Source organism: Saimiri boliviensis, chromosome 9, assembly GCF_048565385.1.
Source record: "Saimiri boliviensis isolate mSaiBol1 chromosome 9, mSaiBol1.pri, whole genome shotgun sequence".
In the NCBI taxonomy this organism is placed as follows: Eukaryota; Metazoa; Chordata; class Mammalia; order Primates; family Cebidae; genus Saimiri; species Saimiri boliviensis.
In genome coordinates this window covers 98,980,652-98,996,534 of record NC_133457.1, presented here as the reverse complement: position 1 = coordinate 98,996,534, position 15,883 = coordinate 98,980,652, and the positions used below count along the sequence as shown (strand labels likewise).

At 48.2% G+C, this 15,883-nt stretch overlaps 2 protein-coding genes across 6 annotated transcripts in view; one reads left to right on the top strand and one right to left on the bottom strand.

Annotated features, from left to right (window-relative positions):
* ACSS2 (acyl-CoA synthetase short chain family member 2) overlaps positions 1–5,542 on the bottom strand; it is a 55,324-nt gene extending 49,782 nt beyond the window's left edge. For 2 of the 3 annotated variants that reach the window (XM_003932035.4, XM_003932034.4), the window contains exon 1: positions 25–303. In XM_003932035.4, the coding sequence (XP_003932084.2) occupies positions 25–202 (178 nt within the window). In that variant the 5' untranslated portion in view covers positions 203–303. Of the gene's footprint in view, positions 1–24; positions 304–5,414 lie in introns of those variants that run through there. The other variant, XM_074406425.1, reaches the window with a different exon arrangement.
* GGT7 (gamma-glutamyltransferase 7) overlaps positions 4,957–15,883 on the top strand; it is a 34,705-nt gene continuing 23,778 nt past the window's right edge. For 2 of the 3 annotated variants that reach the window (XM_003932038.2, XM_010342677.2), the window contains exon 1: positions 4,957–5,167. In XM_003932038.2, coding sequence (XP_003932087.2) covers positions 4,999–5,167 — 169 coding nt within the window. In that variant the 5' untranslated portion in view covers positions 4,957–4,998. Of the gene's footprint in view, positions 5,168–6,705; positions 6,794–15,883 lie in introns of all 3 variants that reach the window. The other variant, XM_074406426.1, reaches the window with a different exon arrangement.

Here is a 15,883-nt window from a genome sequence, read left to right as displayed (position 1 = left end):
AGGCCCGCCCGGGCCGGGCCTCACCCCGCGGCTCCTCCACGGAGCGCCTGTGCAGCTCGCGGTAGCGCTGCAGAGAGGGGACGTGCGCGGAGCGGCTGACCTCGGGCGGCGGAGACCAACTCCGCGCCCGGCCGCCGGCTCCAGCTTCCTCCTGGCCCCGGCTCCCGCTGCCGCTTCGGCCCCGTTCCTCTGGAAGCCCCATCGCGTCAAGTTCCTAGAACCGTGGCCGCCTTTGCGGTCGCAGCGGGCGCCGGGACTAGGAAAACAGGCCGACCTAGAGGCGGGGCCTCCGGGGAGAGGAGGGGCCTGGTGAGAGAGGGCGTGGCTTAACTGGCTTGTGGGCGTGGCCAGAGGGGTGGGGCCATCCCTGGTAGGGGCGGGATCTGGGTGAGCAAGGACAGAAATACTATGAGAAAAAGTCGAAGGATAGGGGCGGAGCTGACTTACCCGAAGGAAAGACGCCCAAGAGTGAAAGCAGAAGGGGCGGGGCCTGGCGTGACAAGGGAGAGGGTGGGGCCGTGGAATGACAGGAGGAGCGGGGCCAGGCGTGACAGGAGGGGAGGTGGGCCCATGGAGTGATGGGGTGTAGCCTTGCTGGTTGTCACAGGAGAGGAGGCAGAGCCATGGAGTGACCAGAATGGGGTGAGGTCTTGGAGTGACAGTTTAGGGGTTGGGTTAGGGCGGGGCTCGAGCGGGAAGGGGCTGGACTAAGAAGAGGAGTTGAGTCAGTTCCATCGCGGAGCCGCCCCGTGATCTGATTGCACAGTCCTGACTGTCACCCCACTGAGTTGGAAAGCCAAGTAGGGTAGGGTCCCTTCCAGGTGACACCCTTCCCTCCAGGTCCCCCCTCTCTGAGCCACACCCACATTCCGACCTTCGGAAAAACTTCTCCCACGACCTTGAGGGCATGCTCTGGCAACAGCACCCCGTCTCTGCTCACCCTAGAACCAGCTCAAATTTTCTCCCTCTTATGAGGACATGTCTTCAATCTCCTTGCCTTCACAAATCTCCATCCAGATCTAAAGTACAAGACTCAATAAGTGAAGACTAGGAGACACCTTCAGATTTTTGATAAAAAACCCACCCCCCGGCCGGGCGCGGTGGCTCAAGCCTGTAATCCCAGCACTTTGGGAGGCCGAGAGGGGTGGATCACGAGGTCAAAAGATCGAGACCATCCTGGTCAACATGGTGAAACCCCGTCTCTACTAAAAATACAAAAAATTAGCTGGGCGTGTGCCTGTAATCCCAGCTACTCAGGAGGCTGAGGCAGGAGAATTGCCTGAACCCAGGAGGCGGACGTTGGGGTGAGCCGAGATCGCGCCATTGCACTCCAGCCTGGGTAACAAGAGCGAAACTCCGTCTCAAAAAAAAAAAAACCCACCTCCCAACTGCACAAATGACAAACCCAGGAAAGGGAAGGAACTTGTGCAAAGTCACAGAGCAAATAATGACCAAGTTAGGGCCTTGACTCCAGCTTTGGTTTTACTTCCTCATCAGACTTGAAGCTAAGGCTTGTAAAATATCAAAGTCCGTGCAAGTACAAAAAATAATTCATATTCTCTTTTTTAGTTGTTTTTGTTTTGAGACGGAGTCTCTCACTTTGTCTCCCAGGCTGGAATGCAGTGGCATGATCTCAGCTCACTGCAACCTCTGCCTCCTAGGTTCAAGCAATTTTCCTGCCTCGGCCTTCCAAGTAGCTGGAATTACAGGTGCGCACCACCATGCCCAGCTAATTTTTGTATTTTTAGTAGAGATGGAATTTCACTATGTTGTCCAGGCTGGTCTTGAACACCTGACCTCAGGTGATCTGCCCAACTCGTCCTCCCAAAGTGCTAGGATTACACACCAGCCTACATTCTCTTCTTTCCTTCACAATCTCTTTACTTCACAGAGGGAAACCCCCACCACCGTTACCACAACCTGGGCTTAATTACCTCTAGCTTTCCTCCAGCCCCTCCACCCCAGAAAAAAGTCAGGCAGGACCCTCCTCCATCTCTCACCTGCATCTACCACCAAGAAGGGCCCACCTCACCCATCATTTCACAGACTGGCTGTCAAGACAGGAAGGATTCTTAAATATCTAACTCCAAGAGTGATTCTGAGGCCTGAAGCAGGCATCTCCCACCTGCTGAAGCCTACACAGGCCTTGTGAACCCATCTAGCCCAGCCTCCCTTCCTACCTACTTCCCTGCTCTTTGCCCAGCTGACCATAGACCTTGCACACCCTAAGCTTAAAAAAAAAAATCTTGGCCAGGTGCGGTGGCTCATGCCTGTAATTCCAGTACTTTGGGAGACTGAGGCAGGTGGATCACAAGGTCAGGAGTTCGAAACCAACCTGACCAACATGATGAACCCTCATCTCTACTAAAAATACAAAAATTAGCTGCGTGTGGTGGTGCGTGCCTGTAATCCCAGCTATTCAGGAGGCTGCGGCAGGAGAATTGCTTGAACTCGGGAGGCAGAGGTTGCAGTAAGCCGAGATTGTGCCACTACACTCCAGCCTGGGTGACAGAGCAAGACTTCGTCTCAGAAAAAAAAAAAAAAAAAAAAAAAAAAAAATCTTCCCACAGGAGCCCAAGACTCTGCTAATCCTGAGAGGGGAGGGAAGGAGGGAATCTCGGAGCCTACTGACAGAGTACAGACCTCTCAGAGTGGACATGGACCCCGCTGAGGGGACAGATAATTCATTGAGGAGACATCCACTGCACCGAAGGGGCACACACTTCATGACAGTACATGGACTCCACTAAGAGAGCACAGATGTTGCTGGGGGTTCTCAGACCTGACTCAAGGGCCCTGGGCCCTGCTAATAGCATATGAATGGCATTGAAGGGCACTTACCCTAGTGAGGAGACATGAATTTCTCCCAAGAGATGCAGAGGATATAGACCTTACTAAGGAGAAATGGACCCTACCAGAGGACTCAATCCCCACTGAAGAGCCACCAACTATACTGTGGGAGTGGACATCACTGAGAAGGCATAGACCTCCTTGAGTGGGGAAAGGTCCCACTGGAGGGATTAGACGTCAGGGTAGTGTAATAGACCTACAGATGTCACTCAGGAGGTAAGAACTCTCTGGGGTAGGGAGAGGCACACACAATGGGTGCACATTCACCGATAGACTGTTACCTTCTCTAGGCACGCAGCTCTGAGCAGCCCTCCTTCCTATCCTCTCTCCCAAGTGCTACTCCCAAACCCCAGAGCCGTTCCCGACACACTGCTTCCCCCTCCTGTCTATAGTTGGTATTGCAGCTATTGTGTCTATAGTAGATTTTTAAGCACTTCAGCCTATCTCTGAAACTGAAGTCTGGGGTTGGGATGAGAAAAGATGTGGGTATAGAGCCCCCTCTCTCTTCCTGTGGACTTCACAATGAAAATGTGGACCAGCGACCTCGTAAGAGAAGGAGGTTCCCTCATCCTTGGATATGGAGAAGTAGTACAAGCTGTAATGTGGTTGAAATTTCTGAGTGGAGAGAGGATGGATGGGTTTGGAGGGAATGAATGTACCAGATTAAAGCAATGATGATGACTATCATTATGGCATTTATTGAGTAGGTAAATACTCAATAAATGTATACCCAAGCCCTATACTAATCGCTTTCCATTCTGTTACTTAATCCTCTAAAATGGGCACCATTATTCTTTCCATTTCACAGATGCAGAAACTGATAGGGAGATTAATTGTCTTGCCCAAGATTACAGTATTTTTAGTAGAAGCAGAATAGAACCCAGACATCCAGACTATAGAGACCTATTCCCACCTTGCCCTACTCCTGCCTTACCACAACTACCACTATTCCTTCTTTCTCAAAGTGTCCTTTCCAGAACCATATCAAAAACTCTTTTTTTTTTTTTTTTTTTTTTTTTTTTTTTTTTTTGAGACGGAGTTCCGCTCTTGTTACCCAGGCTGGAGTGCAATGGCACGATCTGGGCTCACCGCAACCTCTGCCTCCTGGGCTCAGGCAATTCTCCTGCCTCAGCCTCCTGAGTAGCTGGGATTACAGGCACACGCCACCATGCCCAGCAATTTTTTTGTATTTTTAGTAGAGACGGGGTTTCACTATGTTGACCAGGATGGTCTCGATCTCTCGACCTCGTGATCCACCCGCCTCGGCCTCCCAAAGTGCTGGGATTACAGGCTTGAGCCACCGTGCCCGGCCAAAAACTCTTAAAATGATGGTAAATATTCACATTCCAAGCACCTCATCCCAGCCTACTGAATCATGATCTCTGGACTGGAATCTGAGGATCTGCTTTCAAAGATCCTAACACACACTAAAGTTTGAAAATTACTCTCCTGTGCTAATAGGTCAGGGGTCCCAGAAGAGGTCGCAGTTCAAAGAGGAGTCAGAAGTGTGAGGGTGCAGGAAGGGATCTGAGGTCAAAGATGCTCATCTGTTGTCCAAGGAGGAGTCTGCAGTCAAAGAGGCCTGGGGATGAACTATGGGCTGGGGTTTTCAAAGGAGTCTGGGGTGAAGACAGAGTCTGAAGTCCAAAGAGAGGTCCAAGGTAGGAGAAGGAGTCTAAGATCGGAGGAGGAGGATCTCGGAGTTCAAGGAGGAGTCTGGGGTTCGAGGAAATTGGGGTCAGAGACAGGCTCTGGGGTCGAGAGGGATTTGCGGTCAAAGATAGGATCCGTAGCCCGAAAAGGAAGCCTGGGGTTTGAGAAGGATACTAGCTGGATTCAGACTGGAAGGAGGAAGGGTTTTGGTCCCTGGGCTGCGTAAAGTGCAGAGCCACTGAAGTCTCGCTTGCCGCGCGCTCTCCTCTGGACCCTGCGCTGCCTTCCCGGCTCTCCATCCACGCGCACCTGCGTGCCAGCTGCGGGCTGACAGCGCTGAGCAGGCGAGGGAGAGTCAGACCGGGACATGGCCGAGGGCGGGGAGAGGCGCCCCCTCCCGGCCGTCCCGGAGCTCAGGCCCCGCCCTCCGCCCTCCCACTCCCGCGCCGCAGCCACTTCCGGCAGGCGCTGCGCTGCTGGGGGGCGCGGGCGAGGATGGCGGCGGAGAACGAGGCCAGCCAGGAGAGCGCCCTCGGCGCCTACTCGCCAGTGGACTACATGAGCATCACCAGCTTCCCGCGGCTGCCCGAGGACGAGCCAGCGCCCGCGGCCCCGCTGAGGGGCCGCAAGGACGAGGACGCCTTTCTGGGAGACCCCGACACCGGTGAGGCCCGCTGACCCCGTCCCTGCCCTGCCTTGGGAAGTCCCCGGTCTTCCTTCTTCTGTGTCGAGCATCCACCTCCAGCTCCATCTCCTTAATTCATCCGAATCTTCTTGGACCTCTCCCTTCTTCTCCCTTGTCTCTGTTAATTAATTATCTGATGGGGAAGCGGGTGCCTTTCTGCCTTGGAGGCGTAGGATGCGACAACGGAGAGGATGCTAGGGACTGCAGTAGAAGGGATTGGGCTTACCTCCTGGGAAGAACCAATTAACGATGAAGGAATGTTGGAGGGGAGATCCTAAGGAATCTCTGTGATCACCCAGAAGAGGCCTTTCTCTAGGCACAGAGGACAGGATAGGAGAAACCGACTCAGAGACTGCAGCAAGAGGGATCCAATCTGTTCCTTAAGAGAACTTCCCCACAGCCGGGAATTATGGGTAGCAGAGGGTCTGGGAAAAGCGGAGAATCTCTTCATGTCTAGGGAGGAGTAAAGAGAGTATGATTCCCCTCTGCTAGGTATTGGGAGACAAAGACATGGACCCATGACCTCTCAAAGTCCTTGGGGACTAGAGCGCTTTCATTGTCCTGTGGATTGCCCTACCCCTCCCCGATCCATGGATCTGGCCGGGATATTAGTAAGATACTCTGCTCCCTAGGAAGCAGTCTCCAGGATTTTACTGTGTTCCCTTCAACCCTCTGCTGGAATTGTGAGAGGTGGGGGTAGAGAGGGAGGAGACAGGGATTGGAAGAGACCTGGGGGCAAAGAGCTTCCTTGCCCGCTGCTCTTCCTCCTAGCCATGTGGCCCAGCTCCATCCTCCCCTCTATTCTTCATCCTTCATCCCCCATCCCTCTGTCCCTGCACGTCACTTCCGGGCATTAGAGCATCCTTCTACCTCACTCTCACTTCCTCGCAGTGCCTGCACTTGAGCCTTGTCTCTTACCAGCCTGGCAGATGCTGCTTTTCCAGCCTGGCCCTTCTCTAGCCGCTCCCAATCTGAGAGGCCCAAATTCTCTCCCCCTCTACACTTCCTGATCATCTGGCCCTGACCAGAAGCCCTTGCCAACCTGACTGGACTGCGCTCTATATAGGGTGGGGGTGAGGAAGTAATGAGGATGGGGTTTAGAGGTTTATGGGCATCAAATGTCAGGGCTGTAGATCAAAACTTCTTTTTCACAGGGAGTGGAATCAGGAGGTAGCAGGGAGAGGAGTGGGAAGACGTGCTGTGATGGATATTAGCCTGAAACCAGTAGCCAGGAGTGAGTCTTCTGGTTCTAACACAGCCCTGACTCATGGAGTGACAATGGGCATACCCAACCTGTCCTGGGCCTTACTTTCCTCTTCCAGCTCAACAGAGAACGCCTGTCTCTCCTGACCTAGAGACTGAAACTGCCTGACATGTTTTCTTCTAGCCCTCTCTAAATGTCTTAGCATTTACCCAAATCTGTGATTATTTATTTGTACAATTATCTGATTATTCCCTGTCTGTAAACCCCATAAGGGGAGGGATTATGACTATTTTGTTCACTCTCCTTTCTCCAGCATCAAGACCTCATCTCTAGGCCAGGCGCAGTGTCTCATGCCTGTAATCCCAGCACTTTCGGAGGCTGAGGCGGGTGGACCACTTGAGGTCAGGAGTTCAAGACCATCCTGGCCAACATGGTGAAATCCCACCTCTACTAAAAATACAAAAATTAGCCGGGCATAATGGTGGGTCCCTGTAATCCCAGCTACTCGGGAGGCTGAGGCAGGAGAATTGCTCGAACCCAAGAGGCAGAGGTTACAGTGAGCTGAGATGGTGCCACTGCACTCCAGTCTAGGCAACAGAGTGAGACTCAGCCTCAAAACAAAAACAAAAACAAAAACCTTGTATCTGTTTGTTGTGCACTCAATAAATATTGAATGAATAAATGCATGAGAGAGAAGATCTCAGGATGAAAGAATGATAGGAGAGAGCAAGTTCCAAAACCTCAGGGAGTATTTTGGGAAATTCAATACAGGCTCCCCCATCATCTGTATGGAAATCCAGCAGAGACCCTAGTCATCTGAGCTTCTGGAAGCTTATACCTTATGTCAGGTTTATGCACCAAGTTCGTATGTTGCTATCATATCAGTGTAATCATTTGAATGCCATGTCTCTCAATCCTACTTCTAAGCCCCAAGGCTTCCTTGGTTCACCTGGACCAGACTGCAGGCTGATATAACCTCCTATGTTCTCAACCTGTTGGTGCCACCTAGTGGCACAGTGCCATCTTCTTGGCCAGGACCTTGGCCAGGACCTAGCTAGCCTCTAGCCTGCCTTTTCCTAAACCCAAGTGCCAGGCACCCCACATCAGGCTCTGTGGGAAACAGAACGAGACAGTGATCATTCCAAGGTTGGGAAATAATTTATTCTCTTCTGAGCTCCAAGCCCGTGTGTTCCTTTCTCTCCCAGGCCTCTGCCTCCAGATGTCCTGCAAGTGCCTCATCTCTAGCATGTTCTATGCTGAACTCATCATATCCCTTCCCCATGCACCTGCTCTTCCACCAGTGCCATTCTCCATTAGTGACACTGCCATTCACCCAATCTCCCAAGAATGAATGGCATGCTGGACTCCCCCTTTTCCTCTCACTTCCACATGGTGATCAGGTGCTCTCTGCTTCCCTCCTAAGTATCTTCCAAATTCCTACTCATCATCCCTGTTACCGCCACTGTAGACTAAGCCACCAACCTCTCTTACCAATATTACTCATAGTCTCCTCTTGCCTCCTACCTCTTGCCCTAGTCCCCACCCCAATCATCTATCCTGCAATTCTGGTCATGTCACTCCCTGTTTCAAACATCTTTAGTGATTCTACCAGGGATGGTGGCACACACCTGTAATCCCAGAATTTTGGGAGGCCAAGGTGAGCAGATTGCTTGAGCTGAGGAATCCAAAACCAGCCTGGGGCCAGGCGCGGTGGCTCATGCCTGTAATCCCAGCACTTTGGGAGGCCAAGGCAGGTGGATCACGAGGTCAGGAGATCGAGACCATCCTGGTCAACATGGTGAAACCCCGTCACTACTAAAAATACAAAAAAAAAAAAAAAAAAATTAGCTGGGCACGGTGGTGCATGCCTGTAATCCCAGCTACTCAGGAGGCTGAGGCAGGAGAATTGCCTGAACCCAGGAGGCAGAGGTTGTGGTGAGCCGAGATCATGCCATTGCATTCCAGACTGGGTAACAAGAGCAAAACTCCGTCTCAAAAAAAAAAAAAAAAACAACAACAACAAAAAAAACAAAACAAAAAACCCAGCCTGGGCAACATGGCAATACCTTGTCTCTACAAAAAAATACAGAAATTAGCCAGGTGTGGTGGTGCACGCCTGTAGTCTCAGCTACTTGGGAGGCTGAGGTGAGCAGAAGGCTTGAACCCTGAAGGTGGAAGCTGCAGTGAGCTGAGATTACAGCACTGCACTCCAGCCTGGGCAACAAAGTGAGACCCTGTCTCAAAATTATATATATATATATATATATATATATATATATATATATATATATATGTGTGTGTGTGTGTGTGTGTGTGTGTGTGTGTGTACATATATATATATGTATATATATACACACATATATATGATTCTTCTCTTAAGGGACTAAACAACAAGCCAGGGATGACTTCAGCCTCCAGCCAAGATCACTCCCCTAAACTCTGGACTTGTAGCCGGGCGCGGTGGCTCAAGCCTGTAATCCCAGCACTTTGGGAGGCTGAGGCGGGTGGATCACGAGGTCGAGAGATCGAGACCATCCTGGTCAACATGGTGAAACCCCGTCTCTACTAAAAATACAAAAAATTAGCTGGGCATGGTGGCGCGTGTCTGTAATCCCAGCTACTCAGGAGGCTGAGGCAGGAGAATTGCCTGAACCCAGGAGGCGGAGGTTGCGGTGAGCCGAGATCGCGCCATTGCACTCCAGCCTGGGTAACAAGAGCGAAACTCCGTCTCAAAAAAAACAAAAACAAAAACAAAAACAAAAACTCTGGACTTGTATAATCAATTCTGTTCAGGATTATTTTGTCATAAGCTCAGCTTAACTGAGATACATCCAAAAAGAGAATCTACCATGAAGCATGAGTGAAAAGTCCAGGGGTATGAGGTTTCAGGCATAGCTGGATTAAGGTACCTAAAAAGGAATGGACTTTTCTCCATCTTTTGCTCTGCCTTCTTTTGGTGGGCTTCATTGTCAGAAGACCTCCCATCTTACTGGGGGCAAGATGCCCCCAGCAGCTACAGGCTTACATCCTACAAACTTAGCAACATAAGTTTAATGGAAAGAGAGCCTTTCTCTTTCCCAATAGTTCCAGCAAAAAAACAAAGTTTGGGTCTTATTGGCCTGGTTTTGTTCACTTGCCTGTTACTGCACAGAGGTGCCTGTTCTGATTGGTCAAGTCTGAGTTATATACTTTGGTCAGGGATGAGGGAGTTGGCTGAGAGAGGAGAGAGAATGTTCCTTAAAAGAAAATTGGAAACCATTCGTAGACGACCTGCTTCTGGGTCGGGGTTTCGTACGTAGCAGAGCAGCTCCCTCATTGCGATCTATTGAAAGTCAGCCCTCGACACAAGGGTTTGAAAAAAAAAAAGAAAATTGGATGAGAAGTGGTATTCAAGCAGATAAAAATTAGATATCTACTAGGCCAACTGCCTCCAGACAGCTTCTGGTGTCCCACAAATTTATAATAACCAAAATTATACTTGTCATCTTTCTCCCAAAAGACTTGTTTCTTCTGGTTGCAAATTAATCTTTTTCCAGTATCCTGCTATGGCTCTTCCTTGTCAGTAAAATCAACACTATTATTGCCCTAGCACCTCCACAGTGCACATAGTAGGTACTCAGGAAATATCTATATATATATTTAGAGACAGGGTTTCACCATGTTGATCAGGCTGTTCTCAAACTCCTGACCTTGTGATCCACCCGCCTCGGCCTCCCAAAGTACTGGGGTTACAGGCATGAGCCACTGTGCCTGGCCACTCAGTAAATATTTTAATTGTATAAGTGAATAACTTTATGATGGACCAGCAAAGTAGATAGTCTTGAATAGCTATGATAGGGGTATGTCACCTTTACCTGCTGGATCCTTATATCTGACTGGAGGAAACAAACCGTACACAGGGCCAGGCACAGTGGCCTATGCCTATAATCCCAGGACTTTGGGAAGCCAAGGCGGGTGGATTGCTTGATGCCAGGAGTTTGAGACCAGCCTGGCCAACATGGTGAAACCCTGTCTCTACTAAAATTACAAAAATTAGCTGGGCATGGTGCTGCATGCCTGTAATCCCAGCTTCCTGGGAGGCTGAGGCATGAGAATTGCTTGAACCCAGAGGTGGAAGTTGCAGTGAGCCGAGATCATGCCACTGCATTCCAGCCTAGGCAGGAAGACTATGTCTCAAAAACGAAACAATAAATACCAAGAAATAGCAACAAAAATTGCTTGTAAGGTTGGTTTCTGAGGCTGGTAATGGCTCTAATGCCATGTGGAGCAATGGGAAGGAGGCTTTCTAGTTACACAGACTCTCAGTTCTGCCACTTATTCATTTTATTTTATTTTATTTTATTTTTTTAAGACTAGTCAAGTGCAGTAGTGAGAAGGCGGGGAAAGAGTAGAACAAGGAGTTTGATCTGTAACTGACTGTGAACAATCAATTGAGATAACTCGCTATCTTCGGACCAGCCTCATTTTATTTTATTTATTTTTTTTAAAAAATTTTTTTGAGACAGGGTCTCACCGTCACCCAGGCTGGAGTGCAGTGGTATGATCGTGGCTCACTGCAGCCTCAAACTCCCAGGCTCAAGTGATGCTCCTACCTCAGCCGTCCAAGTAGCTGGGACAACAAGTGCACACCTCCATGCCTGGCTAATTAAAAAAAATTTTTTTTGTAGAGATGAGAGTCTCTCTGTATTGCCCAGGCTGGTCTTGAACACCTGGGCTCAATCCTCCTACCTCAACCTCCCAAAGCACTGGGATTACAGACATGAGCCACCAAACCTGGCTCACTTAATTCATTTTATGACCTGAGATGGGCAATATCACCTTTCTCGGTCTTAGTTTTCTCATCTGTAAAGTGGGGACAGTGGGACTTATTTCATAAAGTCTTGGGAACACTTCAATGAGGGAATATATGTAAAATGCTTAATATATAATCAGCATCAGTAAATAGAAATTCAAAACCCTTTCCCACACTTTTTTTGAAACTTCTAGTGCCAAGTGTGTTAGCTCATGCCTGTAATACCAACACTTTGGGAGGTTGAGGTGGGAGGCTCATTTGAGCCCAGGAGTTTCAGAACAGCCCGGGCAACCTTGTCTCAATTTAAAAAAGAAAAAAAAAAAAAAGAAACTCCTAGGGGCCAAGGAGTGTTCTGTACCCACAGTGAGGGTTTAACATCTGTCTCTTGGATGAATTCCAGTTTTATTTGCAGACTTTGTGGTGTTAAGGGTTAGAGGCAAGCATGATCGAGTGAGGGAAACTCTCAGAAAATAACTTTTTTTTGAAAATGTAGTTTAAAACATCAGGGTACAATGGCTCACGCCTATAATCCCCACACTTTGGGAGGCTGAGACAGGTGGATCACCTGAGGTCAGGAGATCAAGACCAGACTGACCAACATGGACCCCACCTCTACTAAAAATACAAAAAAATTAGCCGGGTGTGGTCGCATGCACCTGTAATCCCAGCTACTCGGGAGACTAAGATGAGAATCACTTGAACCTGGGAGGTGGAGGTTGCAGTGAGCCAAGATTGTGCCACTGCACTCCAGCCTTGGTGACAGAGTGAGATTCTGCCTCAAAAACAAAAACATGGATGGATGTGATGGCTCACACCTATAATCTTAGAACTTTGGGAGGCCAAGGTGGGCGGATCACCTGAGGTCAGGAGTTTGAGACCAGCCTGGCCACATGGCGAAACCCTGTCTCTACTAAAAATATAAAAATTAGACAGGTAAGGTGACAGGTGCCTGTAATCCCAGCTACTTAGGAGGCTGAGGCAGGAGAATGGCTTTGAACCCAGGAGGCGGAGGTTGCAGCAAGCTGAAATTGTGCCATTACACTTTAGCCTGGGCTATGGAGCGAGACTCTGTCTCAAAAAATAATAATAATAATAATTACATTTTCATGGTTAAAAAAAAAGGAATAAGGAAAAATTAAAAAGTCTCCTTCTCCATTTCTATCTTTCAGTGATTTTTTTCTTTCATTTCAAAATATATGTATTAATTTTATTTTAGAGACATGGTCTTGCTATGTTGCCCAGCCTGGAGTGCAGTGGTTATTCATATTGCATACTGCAGCTTTGAACTCCTGGACTCAAGTGATCCTCCTGCCTCAGTCTTCTGAACAGCTGGGCTTACAGGCATGCAGCAGCACACCTGGTTTATGTATTGATTTCTAAAAAAGAAATATATGTAAGTGGTAAAAATTTCAAACAAAAAAAATTCCCATCCCATCTCATTCCCATCTTCAGTATCTTTTCCCAAGAGTAACTTCTGTAATACTTTATAAACATTTTTTGCATATGTCATCATTTTATCTATATATTTGGTTTCTTATTTATACAAAAGACGGGATTGTGGATGGTGTGGGCCTTTTTTTTTTTTTTTTTTTTTTTTGAGACAGAGTTTCGCTCTTCTTACCCAGGCTGAAGTGCAATGATGCAATCTTGGCTCACCGCAACCTCCGCCTCCTGGGTTCAAGCAATTCTCCTGCCTCAGCCTCCCGAGTAGCTGGGACTACAGGCACACACCACCATGCCCAGCTAATTTTTGTATTTTTAGTAGAGACGGGGTTTCACCTTGTTGACCAGGATGGTCTCGATCTCTTGACCTCGTGATCCACCCGCCTCGGCCTCCCAAAGTGCTGGGATTACAGGCATGAGCCACCGCACCCGGCCCCAGTGTAGGCCTTTAAACACCACAAGAAGCTTGGATATTTATCATGTTGGCATCAGCAAACCATGTATTTTAAACAGGACAATAAAGTCGTCAGTTTTTAATATTGTCACACAGACTTTTAAAGCAGTTATACTTCTAGTGCATAGTGGCAGGTACTAAAAAAATATTGAATGAATAAACTTTAAAAAACATGTTGTGAGTACAGCATAAGATCAAGGTATCAACCTATTTCTTTACCGTTCACAAACACTAGGACATTTAGACCATTTAGGAATCTGAGTTCACAGCTAATAGCACTCAGAGGAGGGAGCTATGGGATGGAAGAGTGTCTCAGCCTTGGCCAAGGTGGAAAAGGAAAAGAAATAACTTGGAGTGGGCTGGGTGCGGTGGCTCACGCCTGTAATCCCAGCAATTCAGGAGGCCAAAGTGGGTGGATCACCTTAGGTCAGGAGTTCAAGACCAACCTGACCAACATGGTGAAACCCTGTCTCTACTAAAAATACAAAAAAATTAGCCAGGCATGGTGGCAGGCACCTGTAATCCCACCTACTCGGGAGAGACTGAGGCAGGAGAATCTCTTAAACCCAGGAGGCGGAGGTTGCAGTGAGCCGAGATTGTGCCATTGCACTCCAGCCTGGGTAACAAAATGAGACTCCTTCTGGGGGGAAAAAAAAAACAACAACAACTTGGAGTGAGTACCTGCAGTGTACTGGGTGCCGGTCACCCCATGGAATCCTTGTACCCCTATCCAACCAGTTAGGGATTAGCTCCATCATTAGAATGAAAAAGGTAAGGTTCATGACTTGAGTGACTTGTTCATAGCCACCCAGCAAGTAGTGGGCTTTCAGGTCTCTCCTGCCTCTGCTCTTATTGTCCTTCAATCTGTCTCCTGAGAGTAGCCAGAGGGATCTTTTTAAAACACAAAACAGACCTGACATGCTGGCTCACACCTGTAATTCCAGCTCTTTGGGAGGCCAAGGTGGGCGGATCACTTGAGGCCAGGAGTTTGAGACCACCTTGGGCAATATGGCAAAAACCCCATCTCTACAAAAGGTACAAAAATTAGCCTGGTATGGTAGTGCACGCCTGTAGTCCCAGCTACTCGGGAGGCTGAGCAGAGATGGGAGGATGTTTGAGCTTGGGAGGCAGAGGCTGCAGGGAGACGGAGATTGCAGTGGGCTGAGATGTTGCCACTGCACTCCAACTGGGGTGACAGAGCCATACCTTGTCTCAAACAACAACAAAACACAGAACAGATGGTTTCACATTGTTGCTTAAAACTCTCTAGTACTGACTTCCCATAATCCTTATAGTAAAACCCAAGCTTCTCACCAGGCTGGTAGAGCCCCTTGTGTCTTTTTTTTATTCTTTTGAGACAGAGTCTCACGCTGTCACCCAGGCTGGAGTGTAGTGGTGCAATCTCTGCTGACTGCAACCTCCACCTTGAGGGTTCAAGTGACTGTTGTGCCTCAGACTCCGAAGTTGCTGGAATTACAGGCACATGTTACCATGCGCAGCTAATTTTTGTATTTTTTTTATGACACTTTAAGTTCTGAGGTACATGTGCAGATCTTGCAGGATTGTCGCATAGGTATACATATGCCATGGTGGTTTGCTGCCTCCATCCCCCCGTCACCCACATTAGGTATTTCTCCTAATGTTCTCCATCCCCAACCTCCCCACCCACTACTATCACTCCCTTAGCCCCTCACCCCCCAACAGACCCCAGTGTGTGATGTTCCCCTCCCTGTGTCCATGTGTTCTCATTGTTCAACACCCACTTATGAGTGAGAACATGCAGTGCTTGGTTTTCTGTTCTTCTGTCAGTTTGCTGAGAATGATGGTTTCCAGATTCATCTGTGTCCCTGCAAAGGTATCAGCATAAGATCAAGGTATCAGCCTTGATTTTCATCTCTTTTTATGGCTGCATAGTATTCTATCATGCATATGTGCCTCATTTTCTTTTTCCAGTCTATCCTTGATGGGCATTTGGGTTGATGGGCATTGGGCATCATTCTGATCCCTTTTTATGGCTGCATAGTATTCTATGGTGTATATGTGCCACATTTTCTTTTTCCAGTCTATCCTTGATGGGCATTTGGGTTGGTTCCAAGTCTTTGCTATTGTGAACAGTGCCACAATGAACATACGTGTGCATGTGTCTTTATAATAGAATGATCTATAATCCTTTGGGTATATACCCAGTAATGGGATTGCTGGGTCAAAAATAGTGTAAAAGTGTCCCTATTTCTCCACATCCTCTCCAGCATCTGTTGCCTCCAGATTTTTTAATGATTACCATTCTAACTAGTGTAAGTCTCAATGTGTTTTTTTGTTTGTTTGTTTGTTTGTTTGTTTTGAGACAGTGTTTCACTCTTGTTGCCCAGGCTGGAGTGCAATGGCATGATCTTGGCTCACCACAACCTCTGCCTCCTGGGTTCAAGCCATTCTTTTGCCTCAGATTCCCGAGTAGCTGGGATTACAGGCACATGTCACCATGCCTGACTAATTTTGTATTTTTAGTAGAGACAGGGTTTCTCCATGTTGGTCAGGCTGGTCTCAAACTCCTGACCTCAGGTGATCCGCCCATCTCGGCCTCCCAAAATGATGGGATTACAGGTGTGAGCCACCACGCTTGGCACCTCAATGTGGTTTTGATTTGCATTTCTCTAATGACTAGTGATAATGAGCATTTTTTCATATGTTTGTTGGCTGCATAAATGTCTTCTTTTGAAAAGTGCCTGTTCATATCCTTCACCCACTTTTTGATGGGGTTGTTTGTTTTTTTCTTGTAAATTTGTTTTAGTTCTTTGTAGATTC